A 12,910-nucleotide genomic window follows, 5' to 3' on the forward strand; every position below is an offset into this window, starting at 1 on the left:
TACCGCAAGAGATCTGATTACTTTCTGGCCGAGGGCAGCAAGAACAGATGTCTACTGAACTGAAAACATTAACTAACTGAATCAAGAGGCTTCAGGGTACAGTGTGGAAAGCAGACAAGAAATGCAAGAGTTTAATGACAAGCTGACATGGAGGCATAGCCACAGTCTTGGTTCAGCTGACCTTTACAAATGCAAGAACAAACACATTCCATTACTTTGTCAAATCTAGTGTAACATGTGTGCATGGTGTGTGTGTGTGTGCGTGTACACCTGTTCAGTGTCAGTTGGCTCATGACCCTGGCTGGAAAGTCTTGGGTACCTCACATTTTTTCCTAAAATGAGCATGTGTATAAAGAGGAAAATAAACTCTCAGGATGTAGGTGTTGATTTAAAGGTCCAAAGTTCCTGACTAAGTATTTGCAGTACAAAATCTACATGTGATGCCTACCTCAAGTCTAGCGCAGTATTGTGGCTAAATCAATTCAAGCAGCTCTTACATACTTTGTGTGCAAAACAGAAAATAGTACTGGCTTGGTTGACTAATAATAGAAAGGCAAACAAATATGAATCAGGATGGCAAACTACTGAACTGGTTTGTGTACAACTTTTGATCAGTGTTGCACGTGTTAACTGAAATATCACCATGACAGAGCACTCAATCACTAATGTGGAGTCTGAAAAGGTAACTATGATGTGTCCAACAAAGGATGCTTATAAAGCAATTGTGAAAAAAATAACGCAACTGGTAATGATACATCAGTTACACGAACGCGCCTCTGAGTTTCAACTTCAAAACACCCAAACTGGCAACGGTTGTCCGTTATTACTTTGTTTCATGTACAAACTGTGTCAGAATTAAAGTTTGTAGAAAACTTACCCGTTTCAAGAGAGATACCGCTCAGTCTCTGCCTGACACACGAGTTTCCCGTTCAGTATTTCAGTTTATAACTGGATTGAGGGAGCGAGTGATCAGCTCCTCCCTCTCGCGACTCCCTCAGGCTGAACAAACAGCGCGGTAAGCTGACACACTCCCACCGCTTTGACTGAGAAAAGTCTGTTCACATGAACAGTTAAATACTTTCTTTCCTTAAAGCATATTCCTATTTTAAATAAATAAAACATAAAATGTAAATTGAAACATAAAATCTGTCTTAAGAGGTGTCTGATACCATGTCTCCAGCAAATACCTTAAAGGGATAGTTCACCCAAAAATACAAATTCTGTCATTAATTATCTGTACTCACCCTCATGTCGTTCCAAACCCGTAAGACCTTTGTTCATCATCGGAACACAAATTAAGATGTTTTTTGATGAAATCAGAGCGCTTTCTGACCCTGCATAGACAGCAACGCAACTGACACATTCAAGGCCCAGAAAGGTCGTAAAGACATCGTTAAAATAGTCCGTGTGACATCAGTGGTTCAAGCTTAATGTAATGAAGCTACATGTCAGTCTTCGCTGCACATTCAGGACAGTACCACAATGCATGCCAGTGCGTTATGGTTGAACCACTGATATTTTAACAATGCCTGTATTGCCTTTCTTGGCTTTTAAGGTTTCAGTTGCATTGCTGTCTATGCAGGGCCAGAAAGCGCTCATATTTCATCAAAAATTATCTTAATTTGTATTCCGGAGATCAAACTGTTTTCTTGGAAATGTATATTTTTAAATATTTCCCATAAATCCTCAATTTCCTATTCCATTTTTATATATGTATATATATAATATTTGTTTTTAATAAAAAATTAGGCTACATCATCTTCCAGGAAGTGACACCATTTTTGGTGGGGGAAAAAATGCAATGCTTTTCATTTATGACAATAACATAAAAACAATACTAAGTTAAAAAAAAAATAAGAATAGTTTAAAATGTGTTCATATTTGTTTTTATTTGATTTATCAAATAAATCTAAAGATTGAATCTAAAAATTAAAGTAAAAAATAAACCGCAATGGATCTGTTGAATTTGACATTTTGTGGTAGTAGTTGGTTTGTCTCACTTTAAAACATCTCGTCCTGTTAGATAAAACTTTAGAAAAACAAATGAACTTATAAGTTAATTTAATGTTAATGTAAATTAATCTCATGGAGTAATGACTAAATTTAACCTGTTAGGATAATAGGACTAACTTACTGTTAAGCAAGCTATAAATTATAAAAAGTGTATGAACTTGACCAGAGCACATTTCTGAAAGTCCCTACATTACACCACAAGCATGTTCATTTTTTCCCTTTTATTTCTTTCTTTTTTGTAGTTGAGAATGACCCTTTTGTTCATCTGATACAGTGGAGCCGGAACTGACCGCTTATAAATATGTGCTGACAGAACATGATGTAGAAGTAATAACTCACCTGGAAGAAGAAAATAAACATACAGATATGTATCAAGGGTTTTCACTCCCTCAAACCACTAGTCTATAATACATGTCCTGTTATATCTGCTGAAATAGCATGGTGCTGCTCCGACTCGACTCTTCAGCGCCCCCGTGTGGCTATCGATGGAACATCTTACTCATTAATATTGCAAGGTCTTCACTTGTGAATAGTTTAGGGCCACTGTCTGCTATTATGCACGCCAATGTTACAAATCTGGGTGTCATTTCTGATTCTGAATGGAAATTTGATAAGCATATTAATGCTGTAGTGATAAATAGCTTCTTCCAAAATGAAAGCTATTGCAAAGCTGAAATATGTCCTCTGGGTTATTCTCTGATGGAATGTTTTAACAATTTGTAGTGCGAAAACCACTTGAAAATAAAATTTAATTTATGGTAGATGAATAAATAACATAATCCAACATCCAATATATAAAAAAAAACTAATGTTATCTTTATTACATCTAAATATTCTGATAGTAATAACTTTTGCCTCCATAAGGTCTCTTACATATACACACAGTTCTACATAGCGATTTATCATGGCACAGTTTTTTGTGCTTAGTAGCACAGATCACGGTTGTACAATAAACTGACGTAGTTGTACAAGACTCCATGGAACATACATTAATCTTTACATTAAGTAGGTAGGTTACAGCAATGAGACCAGACAAAATGACGTTTTTGTTTTCCAATGCACAGAAGATTATTATTAGTGTTTCTTTTTTTTTTTCTTTAACACTGCTATTATTTCTTTATTAGCCATTTCAGCCCATATGGAATTTAGTTACACCTTTTCATCTGGCTCCAAACTGAGGTGACTATAATAACATGCCATTAAAAAAAACATGAAAAATCAAATCATAAAAAGATGGTTCAAGTTCTCAGTAAATCAGACCTTAAACACGCTTTACTGTTTAAAAACAGCAGATACTGAAAAGTAAAGTCTTTGGCTCACACTCAATCCCAGGTCAGACTAATTCAAGTTCATTTAAGCGCACACACACACAAACATTCAAATGAAAATGAATGTCGCTGCACGGGCTTGTTTGCACACACAAAACAAATTCAATTTGTCGAATGATAATGAACCAGTCACTTCATATGCAACAGCTTGTCCATACTACGGTCTTGGAATCCACTGACCCAGATATGTCTTAAGGAGTAACACCTCTTTGCAATATGATGCAAATCTATGGCTACACGTTACATGAACAAATACGCACACACGTACATGCCTACACCCATGAGTCAGGTGAGGTCGGGTAGGGCTGAGTTCTGTATGAAGGCCTGCGTGTGGTGGAGTAGAAGTCCACGTAGTTGGTATTGGGTTTGAGCACCTGCCTCTCGCTCACCACAGGATAACGAACCGGCTCGTCCAGGTACGCATCCTCGTAGCCCATCGGAGATGACAGGTACATTCCAAAAGTGTCATAGGTGCTTTGATTTCCCTCCTCTGGGTAATAGAGCCAGCCATGCTAGAAGAGCAGACAAAAAGAGTGCCTTTTTGATCATATAGGCAAAAAGAATAACCAAATAATAAAACATTAAATCCACGTCAATGGTTATCATTTACAGTAAACATATGGCATCTGGGTTCAGCCGGCTTCAGATTCAGCAATTTCTTCCTGCTTCCTTCCTTTCTTCACCTCACCTGTGATCTGCGGGACTCCTCGGCTGAAGGAGACGGACAGGAACTGATAAAATAGGCAGACTGCTTTCCAGACCCTGAACATAGATGAACACAAACATTAAAGGAGTCATATGATGCCATTTCAATTTTTCCTTTCTCTTTGAAGTGTTACAAGTTCTTGGTGAGACTAAAGTCTCAAATCCAAAGAGATATTCTTCATAAAAGTCAACCACGCCTACCTAAAACGGCTCGTTCTAACATGCCCCCACATGTCTACGGAGTAACACCTCTTTGCAATATGATGCAAATCTATGGCTACACGTTACATGAACAAATACGCACACACGTACATGCCTACACCCATGAGTCAGGTGAGGTCGGGTAGGGCTGAGTTCTGTATGAAGGCCTGCGTGTGGTGGAGTAGAAGTCCACGTAGTTGGTATTGGGTTTGAGCACCTGCCTCTCGCTCACCACAGGATAACGAACCGGCTCGTCCAGGTACGCATCCTCGTAGCCCATCGGAGATGACAGGTACATTCCAAAAGTGTCATAGGTGCTTTGATTTCCCTCCTCTGGGTAATAGAGCCAGCCATGCTAGAAGAGCAGACAAAAAGAGTGCCTTTTTGATCATATAGGCAAAAAGAATAACCAAATAATAAACAAAAAATTACTGACACCATTTATTAAAATCCAGTGACTTTATCTGAATTTTGTTTATTATATATATTTATATAAAATGATCTAAAGGATAATACTTTGTCTTTATTGTCTCTATCTCTTTCTTTCTTTTTTTGTAGAAAATACTTTATTTTATTATAGTATTATATTTAAGTTATTTATTATTTAGGTTCTTATTTTATTTTTCAGCCCCATGTTAGTTTAGTATAATCGAGACACTATTAAACAAATATTACTAATACTATTAAATGTTTTGGTGTATATATATTTTTTTACAAATATATTTTCTGTTTTTATTTACATTTTTAGTTTTAGTCATTTTGCTGAGTGTTTTGTCATTTTTATTAGTTTTAGTTTTTTAAACATGTCTACATATGTTTTTATCCAAATTAGATTTAGGTATTTATTTTAGTACATCAAGTTAAATTAAATGAAAATAAGAAATGTAAAAAAAAAGCTATGAAACAAGTTTTAGGTTATTTCAGTTATTAACTGAAGAATAAACATCATAATAACCCCATACTAAAATCATCTTATCCTATATTTTATGTCAGAAGTAGATCTCAAATTGTCAGTCTTTTCATGTTTGTACAGTAAACAATATTTCAAAACCTAATATTCGTAGAAATAGCAGCATTAAAGCTTTAAAAGTTTGTAACAAAAATTTAGTCCAAATATCACATGCAATTTGTCTCTTCAGAGCAATGTGTAAAATAAAATCTGTCGCATTGATGGCATGTGAATTTTTGAGTCTGTTCATCATTCATATTAAAATGTTTATCACACAGACATTTTGTGTTGGTGTGAACAGGCCTTTACATCTTTACATTTACAGTGTCATGATGTAGTGTAATGTATGTTGATTTATCCCAATATACATTCTTTTTATTGCTATTACTAAATTTATTAAGACTTAGAATAAGTGAAAATCTTACAAAAAGTGAGTATTTTGCCTTTTCTATATTCTATAAGGTGTGTGCTACGAAACCCAGATGCTTTTCACCACAGATTATTTGTGGGCAATGATCAAGGAATAAACCCAATGGATTACGTAAACTTTATCTGTTGGGATTAGTCGCATTAAATCCACGTCAATGGTTATCATTTACAGTGGACATATGGCATCTGGGTTCAGCCGGCTTCAGATTCAGCAATTTCTTCCTGCTTCCTTCCTTTCTTCACCTCACCTGTGATCTGCGGGACTCCTCGGCTGAAGGAGATGGACAGGAACTGATAAAATAGGCAGACTGCTTTCCAGACCCTGAACATAGATGAACACAAACATTAAAGGGGTCATATGATGCAATTTCAATTTTTCCTTTCTCTTTGAAGTGTTACAAGTTCTTGGTGAGACTAAAGTCTCAAATCCAAAGAGATATTCTTCATAAAAGTCAACCACGCCTACCTAAAACGGCTCGTTCTAACATGCCCCCACATGTCTACGTCACGATGTGGGAAGATTTGCATAACGCCGCCCAAATGTTCACGCAAAGAAAGAAGGCGTAACTTTTATTCTCGCTGTAGCGATTTCTATGCTAAGAACAGAATGAATACTTTTCTATTTACCAGGTATAGTTATAATCATCCATGTTCTCTAATAATGTGACGTTTAAAGATGTTATATTTGTATTTTATATAAATGTACAGTCTGTGGTGAAGCTCTAATTCTGTGAAGACCTCAGTTAGGGCGGAGAGCAGGGCTGAGGGATAGATAGGCGGAAATGGTTCAATAGGCCTAATGAAGACCTGACGCATTCTGAATCACAGCCACATAATCAGACCCTCCAGGCCGAAGTACCACCAATCAATAAAGAGTAACTACGGAGGTCAAGTGCTCTTAAATTAATGGCCATTATAGCTTCCGACCAGAGAATGGAATAAAACTGATTGCTCTATTAGTTGAAGAGAGCATGGGTGAAATATCTATTAGCACATCAGTCCAGCTTCTTAATTCACAGACAGATTCTTCTGTTGTTTTTCAAGAGTGATGTACCATACGACTATGCTGCATATTTCTGAGTAAAGCTGAATATTCAAGAAGTAATAATGTACAGTGTATAATGGGACTTAATTTCATCCAATGGCATTTGATTGGATCTTGACAAGGATTGTGAGGGGAAAAACTTAAGTTTATTGGTTAATATTGTTTTTCCCTGACTGCACAGCATTGATAACATCAGTAGAAAAGTCAAATCTGAAATATGTTTTCAAATCAGAAAATTGGATTACATTTTGACGGACACGAGAATAACAAGAATTGTGCACAATTAGGATCTTTGAATATTTTAGTTTTTTGTCTGTTATAAAGTGGACAGAGGACTCAAGGAAAGCTCACCTGTATACTGACTTGTGTTTCTGTTGGCGTCTCCATAATAATTATGAAGTTGCATAGACGACTGGGTCCTCCGCTGATTTAAGTGATGACCTCTTATACCCAACATGGCAGGGGAAGAGGTGGCACTACCTCCTAAATGTGGAGAAAAAAAATCAAATAACGATTAACAATAAACAATTTTGCAGAGTACAAAAAAAAACTGGAGAATAAAATAAAACAACCAATTAATAATTAATAATATTAATATCAGCATTTATAAGAAGTGAGTAATTTCTCTGTAGCTTGTACAGAATTACATTTCCTACAGTTCCTTGCTGTTGTAATGGCCCACCTGATTGGATAACAGGTGACATCTGCACGTTGCTGGTTGGCAGAGTAGGTTGGGAACGGTAGCGGTCTCGTTCCAGTGTTGACACTGGGGTGATGAAGTGGTTCTGGTTCCATCCATCCTGATGAACCACAGAACACACAGTTCCTGTTTACATCTACTGTTATTATCCATCTCAGGTGATGCAATTAGATTAACCGAGACAAAGTATTTCAATTTTAAGTCATTTTGTCTGAGTTCCAAATTTTTGATGAAAAGGTTGTTCCTTTGTATGTTTTAAACTATTGTTGTAATGATTGATATTTAGGTACTTTAGGTATCTGTAAATAAATATATTTGTTTCCACAAACCATTAGGGTATACACTACAAACACAAAGTAATATTTTTCTAGTTGTAAGCACAAAACTGAAAAATCTATCTGTCTATCTGATTTTTAGTTACTGTTTCATTAGTTTCCTAGTTTTTTGAAGACATGTCAAATAGATTGAATTGAATGCACATGAACACAACCACAAAGTCGCAATTACAAGTGGAAAACCTAAAACCTTCTTTAAGCTAATTACAACAAAACTAAGTTGAATGTACAAAATACTATTGTATTGTACAATTATGATAGAAAATATATAACCATTCAATTTACAGAACCTTCATCAACTGAAATAAAAACATAAAAAAGCAGAACACACATTAGGTGCATTTCTATTCATTATGTTTTAGAAACAGAGTTAAAAAATCTTGCTGAATTTTATGTAGAAATAGTACATCACCATTTTGGTCCCACCAAATTGACTTGAACACACCTGACATCATAATTACGACTTCTAAGCTCACAAATACAAACTTCACAGATGGACTTAAATTCATCTTATTTCCTGTTAGTCAGCATGGTTAATGATTATGTTCACCACCTTTTTTGTGTTTGGTTGCTTGTATATATTGCCCTGTTTGCCTCTTAATTTGTCGGTTATCGTCACCGATTCTGTTATGGTGCTCTATGTATCACGCTGCCAAAAATTATTTGCTATTGCTATTGGTCTTTGCTATTATTGATAAGCTTTTGTTTTTGTAAATATATTTACAATATATATATTGTATATCGCTATATATTTCTCACTTAAAAACAAGACAAAGATATTGATTGTAACATATTTGCAGTGCACACTCATTTTTTGCTGTGCGCTTTTGATCGGATCCCACAGAATAGATGTCACGAGAACATCAGGGTCCCTCACCACAGAGCAATGGCTGAGAACATGTACCTTTTTGTAGAAGGTACGCAGATCTCTGTACTGCCACAGAGTGTTGAGCACCTGAGCTGCTGCCTTGACCACCTTCATGGAGTACCTGCCACAGAGAACAAGATATTATTCTAGACATACCAGGACATTCAAAGAAAAAAAAAAGATTTTGTTATGAAACAATGTGGCAACGGCAAACTGCCCACTTCAAACAGCCCTATAAAAGCGGTATGCACCTCTCCCCACGTCCTCTGCTGATTGTAACCAGTTTGTCGATGCCGCCCGTCTGGGCGAGAGCACGGGCGTTCTCCATATTCCTGCTGGTGACCTCGTGCAACGCACAGCAGACCGCCGCCACCGTCTCATCTGACAGAAGGGAGGGCCCATTGCCAGGGAGTCGGGTCACTAGGTCCCGCATGGCGTATTTTCCTATCAAAGCAACCGAATTCAGGAAACATTTATTTTTGAAGATGCAATGCCGTTTTTAATGGCCACATAAAACCGACATCTAATAAAAATGGAATGTAAAGAGTTCATAGCAATAAGTTTGAGTGACTGACCAATGAGCTCCTTGTTCCTGGCGTCCAGAGCCATGTTCCGTAGAGCAGTGGCCACAGAGCAGACCACCCTGTCATTATCCATTCTTAGTAGCTCCACCAGTATGGGCAAACCCTTCTCTTTACGTACAGCAGCACGGATGTAGGCCGCAAACTGAATGGTGAAAGAGAGAGAAAAAGGTTGTTATCTTTCAGTAAAGCAAAAATTAACGTGTGCGCAATTTTAAAACCAGTGATGGAATCAAGGCACTGTATCTATGTAACTTGTCTACTCCTAACTTTAGAAGCATTTCCAAAATAAAGGACGCAAATGAAGGAAAGAAAACAAAAACTGTTGCTGTATTAGAACCTTGAAGCTACATCTGGTCAAACAGTGTGTGTGTGTGTGTGTTTGTGCAGGACATTTCCTTCATCCACCAGCCAATTATGGCATTCGTATAATTCAGTTCTATTTTAAACACTGTGGCTGTATAATTCAGTTTATCTTGTAGTGACCACAAGCAGCTTACCCTCCAGGTTCCGGCGGAGAGATTCTGCAGAGACCCAGCCGCCCCTTCCAGCGTGGCTGGGTTTGAGCTCTCTGCCAGCAGAGTGAGGTAAGGTTTTACCACAGATGGATGCCACAGCATCTCTGCCCCCTTTGGACTTCCAGAAAATCCTGGAATAGGCCCCACACCATCCCACTGCATCACAGGAGCACACAAATAGTGATAGGTTAGTTTTAGCTGTGAACATTCTTTAAACATAACTTTCTGTTAGGGATACGCCGGTATCAAATTTTCATGTTGCGGTTAATTGCTAACGGTATACGGTATTATCACGATATTGAAATCTAGCTGCAAAAAAAGTGTTGTCATAATACAGTATAACAGGTTTAATCATTTTTTTTCTTATAAACAAAAATAACTGAACATTTAAATACAATAAAGCAATACACAAAACAACGTATAAAGTTAAACATTTTTATACAGATTAAAGTGCAAAAGAAGTATAAAGACCAATCGGTATCGCTTTACAATTAGATCTCATTCGTTAACCTTAGTTAATGCATTAACATTCACAATGAGAAAAAACTACATTTGCTACAAAAGTGATTAATCTTTGTTAAAAAAAATACAAGTCTTAGTTCATGTTAGCTCATTAAATAACACAGTTGCAACTTTTGATTTTAACACCGTGTTATTAAATAGGCCTATTGGAATTACCTAAGATTAATGAATGTTTAGAAGATTTTTTTCTTTGGCAGTTTATGTTAACTAATGAATTAACTAATGCCAACTAATGAAGCCCTAATGTAAAGTGTGACGGAACAATAAAGAATCAAAACATTGCCAAACAATATCTAGGGCATGTTGTAGTCCAGATTCAAATGTAAAAAAGTTTGAAAATGAATAGCCTATTCTAAATATTTAAATATTTGGTGCTGTGATGAACACCGTAGCGAATACACAAATCTGAATGCTGTTTAAATAATTTAAATGCATTTCAGAAACAGAAAGTAGTGCAGCTGCTTTGTTTCCGGGGTAACGGCTGCATTTCTGCTGTTCAGTGCCATCTGCTGTCAGAGAGTGAATGTGCATCCGTGCTTGTTTACATCAGAGTGCACACAGGTATTTGACGCAGCATACAGCGCAGTGTTGTGCATTGTGACCAGTTGATGGGGAAAATATTCTTAAAATGCATTCAAAAAATCGGAATAATTAGTAATAAATAATTATTCGGTATTTTGAAGTGCCCACGATAACAATATCGTGCATTTTCATTATCGTGATATATCACATTACCGAATACCGGCTCATGTCTACTTTCTGTAGTAATAAAAAAAAAGTTTCTGTAAACATAAAATGTGAAAAAAAATATGTAAATATAAAAATATATAATTCATTTCTATTTTTTATTTATTCATTTATTATTAGTATTTTTAGTCATATTATTTATTATTATATAATCATTAATTATTTAAAATGACAACTAATTTTAAAATAAAATAAAACTAGAAAAATAGTATCGTAGGCTACTCTCAAAAACTTTTAGAGCTGAGCTGAAACTGAAAATGAGTTATTAGAATCTCCATGGCTTTTCCATAACATTTTAAAGATTTGTATTAATTCCCATGATTTCCAGAGATATAAATACCAATTTTAAAATTTACTAATGTTTCCAGGTTTTCCATGACTATTGGCTGAAAAACTGTTATTTTAAATGTACAGCTTTTGGTGCCTTGCTCTTATAAATCATCTGTTGGCTTGTGCAAAGCTATTTGCGAAATTAATTTCTCTTTCCAACAATCCCAAATCATTTGATAACTGAGCACAAAAGCAGTTTTGATTTTAACACCGTGTTATTAAATAGGCCTATTGGAATTACCTAAGATTAATGAATGTTTAGAAGATTTTTTTCTTTGGCAGTTTATGTTAACTAATGAATTAACTAATGCCAACTAATGAAGCCCTAATGTAAAGTGTGACGGAACAATAAAGAATCAAAACATTGCCAAACAATATCTAGGGCATGTTGTAGTCCAGATTCAAATGTAAAAAAGTTTGAAAATGAATAGCCTATTCTAAATATTTAAATATTTGGTGCTGTGATGAACACCGTAGCGAATACACAAATCTGAATGCTGTTTAAATAATTTAAATGCATTTCAGAAACAGAAAGTAGTGCAGCTGCTTTGTTTCCGGGGTAACGGCTGCATTTCTGCTGTTCAGTGCCATCTGCTGTCAGAGAGTGAATGTGCATCCGTGCTTGTTTACATCAGAGTGCACACAGGTATTTGACGCAGCATACAGCGCAGTGTTGTGCATTGTGACCAGTTGATGGGGAAAATATTCTTAAAATGCATTCAAAAAATCGGAATAATTAGTAATAAATAATTATTCGGTATTTTGAAGTGCCCACGATAACAATATCGTGCATTTTCATTATCGTGATATATCACATTACCGAATACCGGCTCATGTCTACTTTCTGTAGTAATAAAAAAAAAGTTTCTGTAAACATAAAATGTGAAAAAAAATATGTAAATATAAAAATATATAATTCATTTCTATTTTTTATTTATTCATTTATTATTAGTATTTTTAGTCATATTATTTATTATTATATAATCATTAATTATTTAAAATGACAACTAATTTTAAAATAAAATAAAACTAGAAAAATAGTATCGTAGGCTACTCTCAAAAACTTTTAGAGCTGAGCTGAAACTGAAAATGAGTTATTAGAATCTCCATGGCTTTTCCATAACATTTTAAAGATTTGTATTAATTCCCATGATTTCCAGAGATATAAATACCAATTTTAAAATTTACTAATGTTTCCAGGTTTTCCATGACTATTGGCTGAAAAACTGTTATTTTAAATGTACAGCTTTTGGTGCCTTGCTCTTATAAATCATCTGTTGGCTTGTGCAAAGCTATTTGCGAAATTAATTTCTCTTTCCAACAATCCCAAATCATTTGATAACTGAGCACAAAAGCAGTTATAAGCTTTTTTTCATGGAGTCCAAGCTCATTTAATTTAGTGATAGATTACCTGCTGATCCTGCCAGGACCGCTTCTTCTTCTTCTTTCTGAGCCCCCAGCAGCTGTAGTCGGCCTGTTTACTGGAGGTGTCAGGGCCCAGGAGCGTGTCCAGATCCTGGGTTCCCATCAGCCGAGACGGAGGCATCTCCAGCTCAAGACGGTATGACAGGTTCCTCAAAGTGCACACACAGTTTTCCACAATCTAACAACACAGGAAAAGAGAAAAAGGGTAAGGAAA

General features: G+C 35.8%; 2 protein-coding genes across 6 annotated transcripts in view; both read right to left on the minus strand.

The window, feature by feature from the left end:
* The window catches only part of tanc1a (tetratricopeptide repeat, ankyrin repeat and coiled-coil containing 1a), a 125,590-nt gene extending 124,630 nt beyond the window's left edge, over positions 1 to 960 (minus strand). For both annotated transcript variants that reach the window (XM_016238228.1, XM_016238227.1), the window contains exon 1: positions 878 to 960. The gene's annotated coding sequence lies outside the window, so the exon portion shown is untranslated. The remainder of the gene's footprint in view (positions 1 to 877) is intronic.
* Positions 961 to 2,871: 1,911 nt separating this feature from the next.
* The window catches only part of pkp4 (plakophilin 4), a 56,493-nt gene continuing 46,454 nt past the window's right edge, over positions 2,872 to 12,910 (minus strand). For 2 of the 4 annotated variants that reach the window (XM_016238232.1, XM_016238230.1), the window contains exons 14-22: positions 12,683 to 12,874; positions 9,655 to 9,828; positions 9,149 to 9,299; positions 8,825 to 9,017; positions 8,610 to 8,694; positions 7,353 to 7,470; positions 7,022 to 7,153; positions 5,874 to 5,947; positions 4,292 to 4,602 (exon numbers count right to left, since the gene is read on the minus strand). In XM_016238232.1, the coding sequence (XP_016093718.1) occupies positions 4,363 to 4,602; positions 5,874 to 5,947; positions 7,022 to 7,153; positions 7,353 to 7,470; positions 8,610 to 8,694; positions 8,825 to 9,017; positions 9,149 to 9,299; positions 9,655 to 9,828; positions 12,683 to 12,874 (1,359 nt within the window). In that variant the 3' untranslated portion in view covers positions 4,292 to 4,362. Of the gene's footprint in view, positions 3,854 to 4,029; positions 4,104 to 4,291; positions 4,603 to 5,873; positions 5,948 to 7,021; positions 7,154 to 7,352; positions 7,471 to 8,609; positions 8,695 to 8,824; positions 9,018 to 9,148; positions 9,300 to 9,654; positions 9,829 to 12,682; positions 12,875 to 12,910 lie in introns of those variants that run through there. The other 2 variants (XM_016238231.1, XM_016238233.1) reach the window with 2 other exon arrangements.

Source organism: Sinocyclocheilus grahami, unplaced genomic scaffold (genome assembly GCF_001515645.1).
Source record: "Sinocyclocheilus grahami isolate Dianchi unplaced genomic scaffold, SAMN03320097.WGS_v1.1 scaffold534.1, whole genome shotgun sequence".
In the NCBI taxonomy this organism is placed as follows: Eukaryota; Metazoa; Chordata; class Actinopteri; order Cypriniformes; family Cyprinidae; genus Sinocyclocheilus; species Sinocyclocheilus grahami.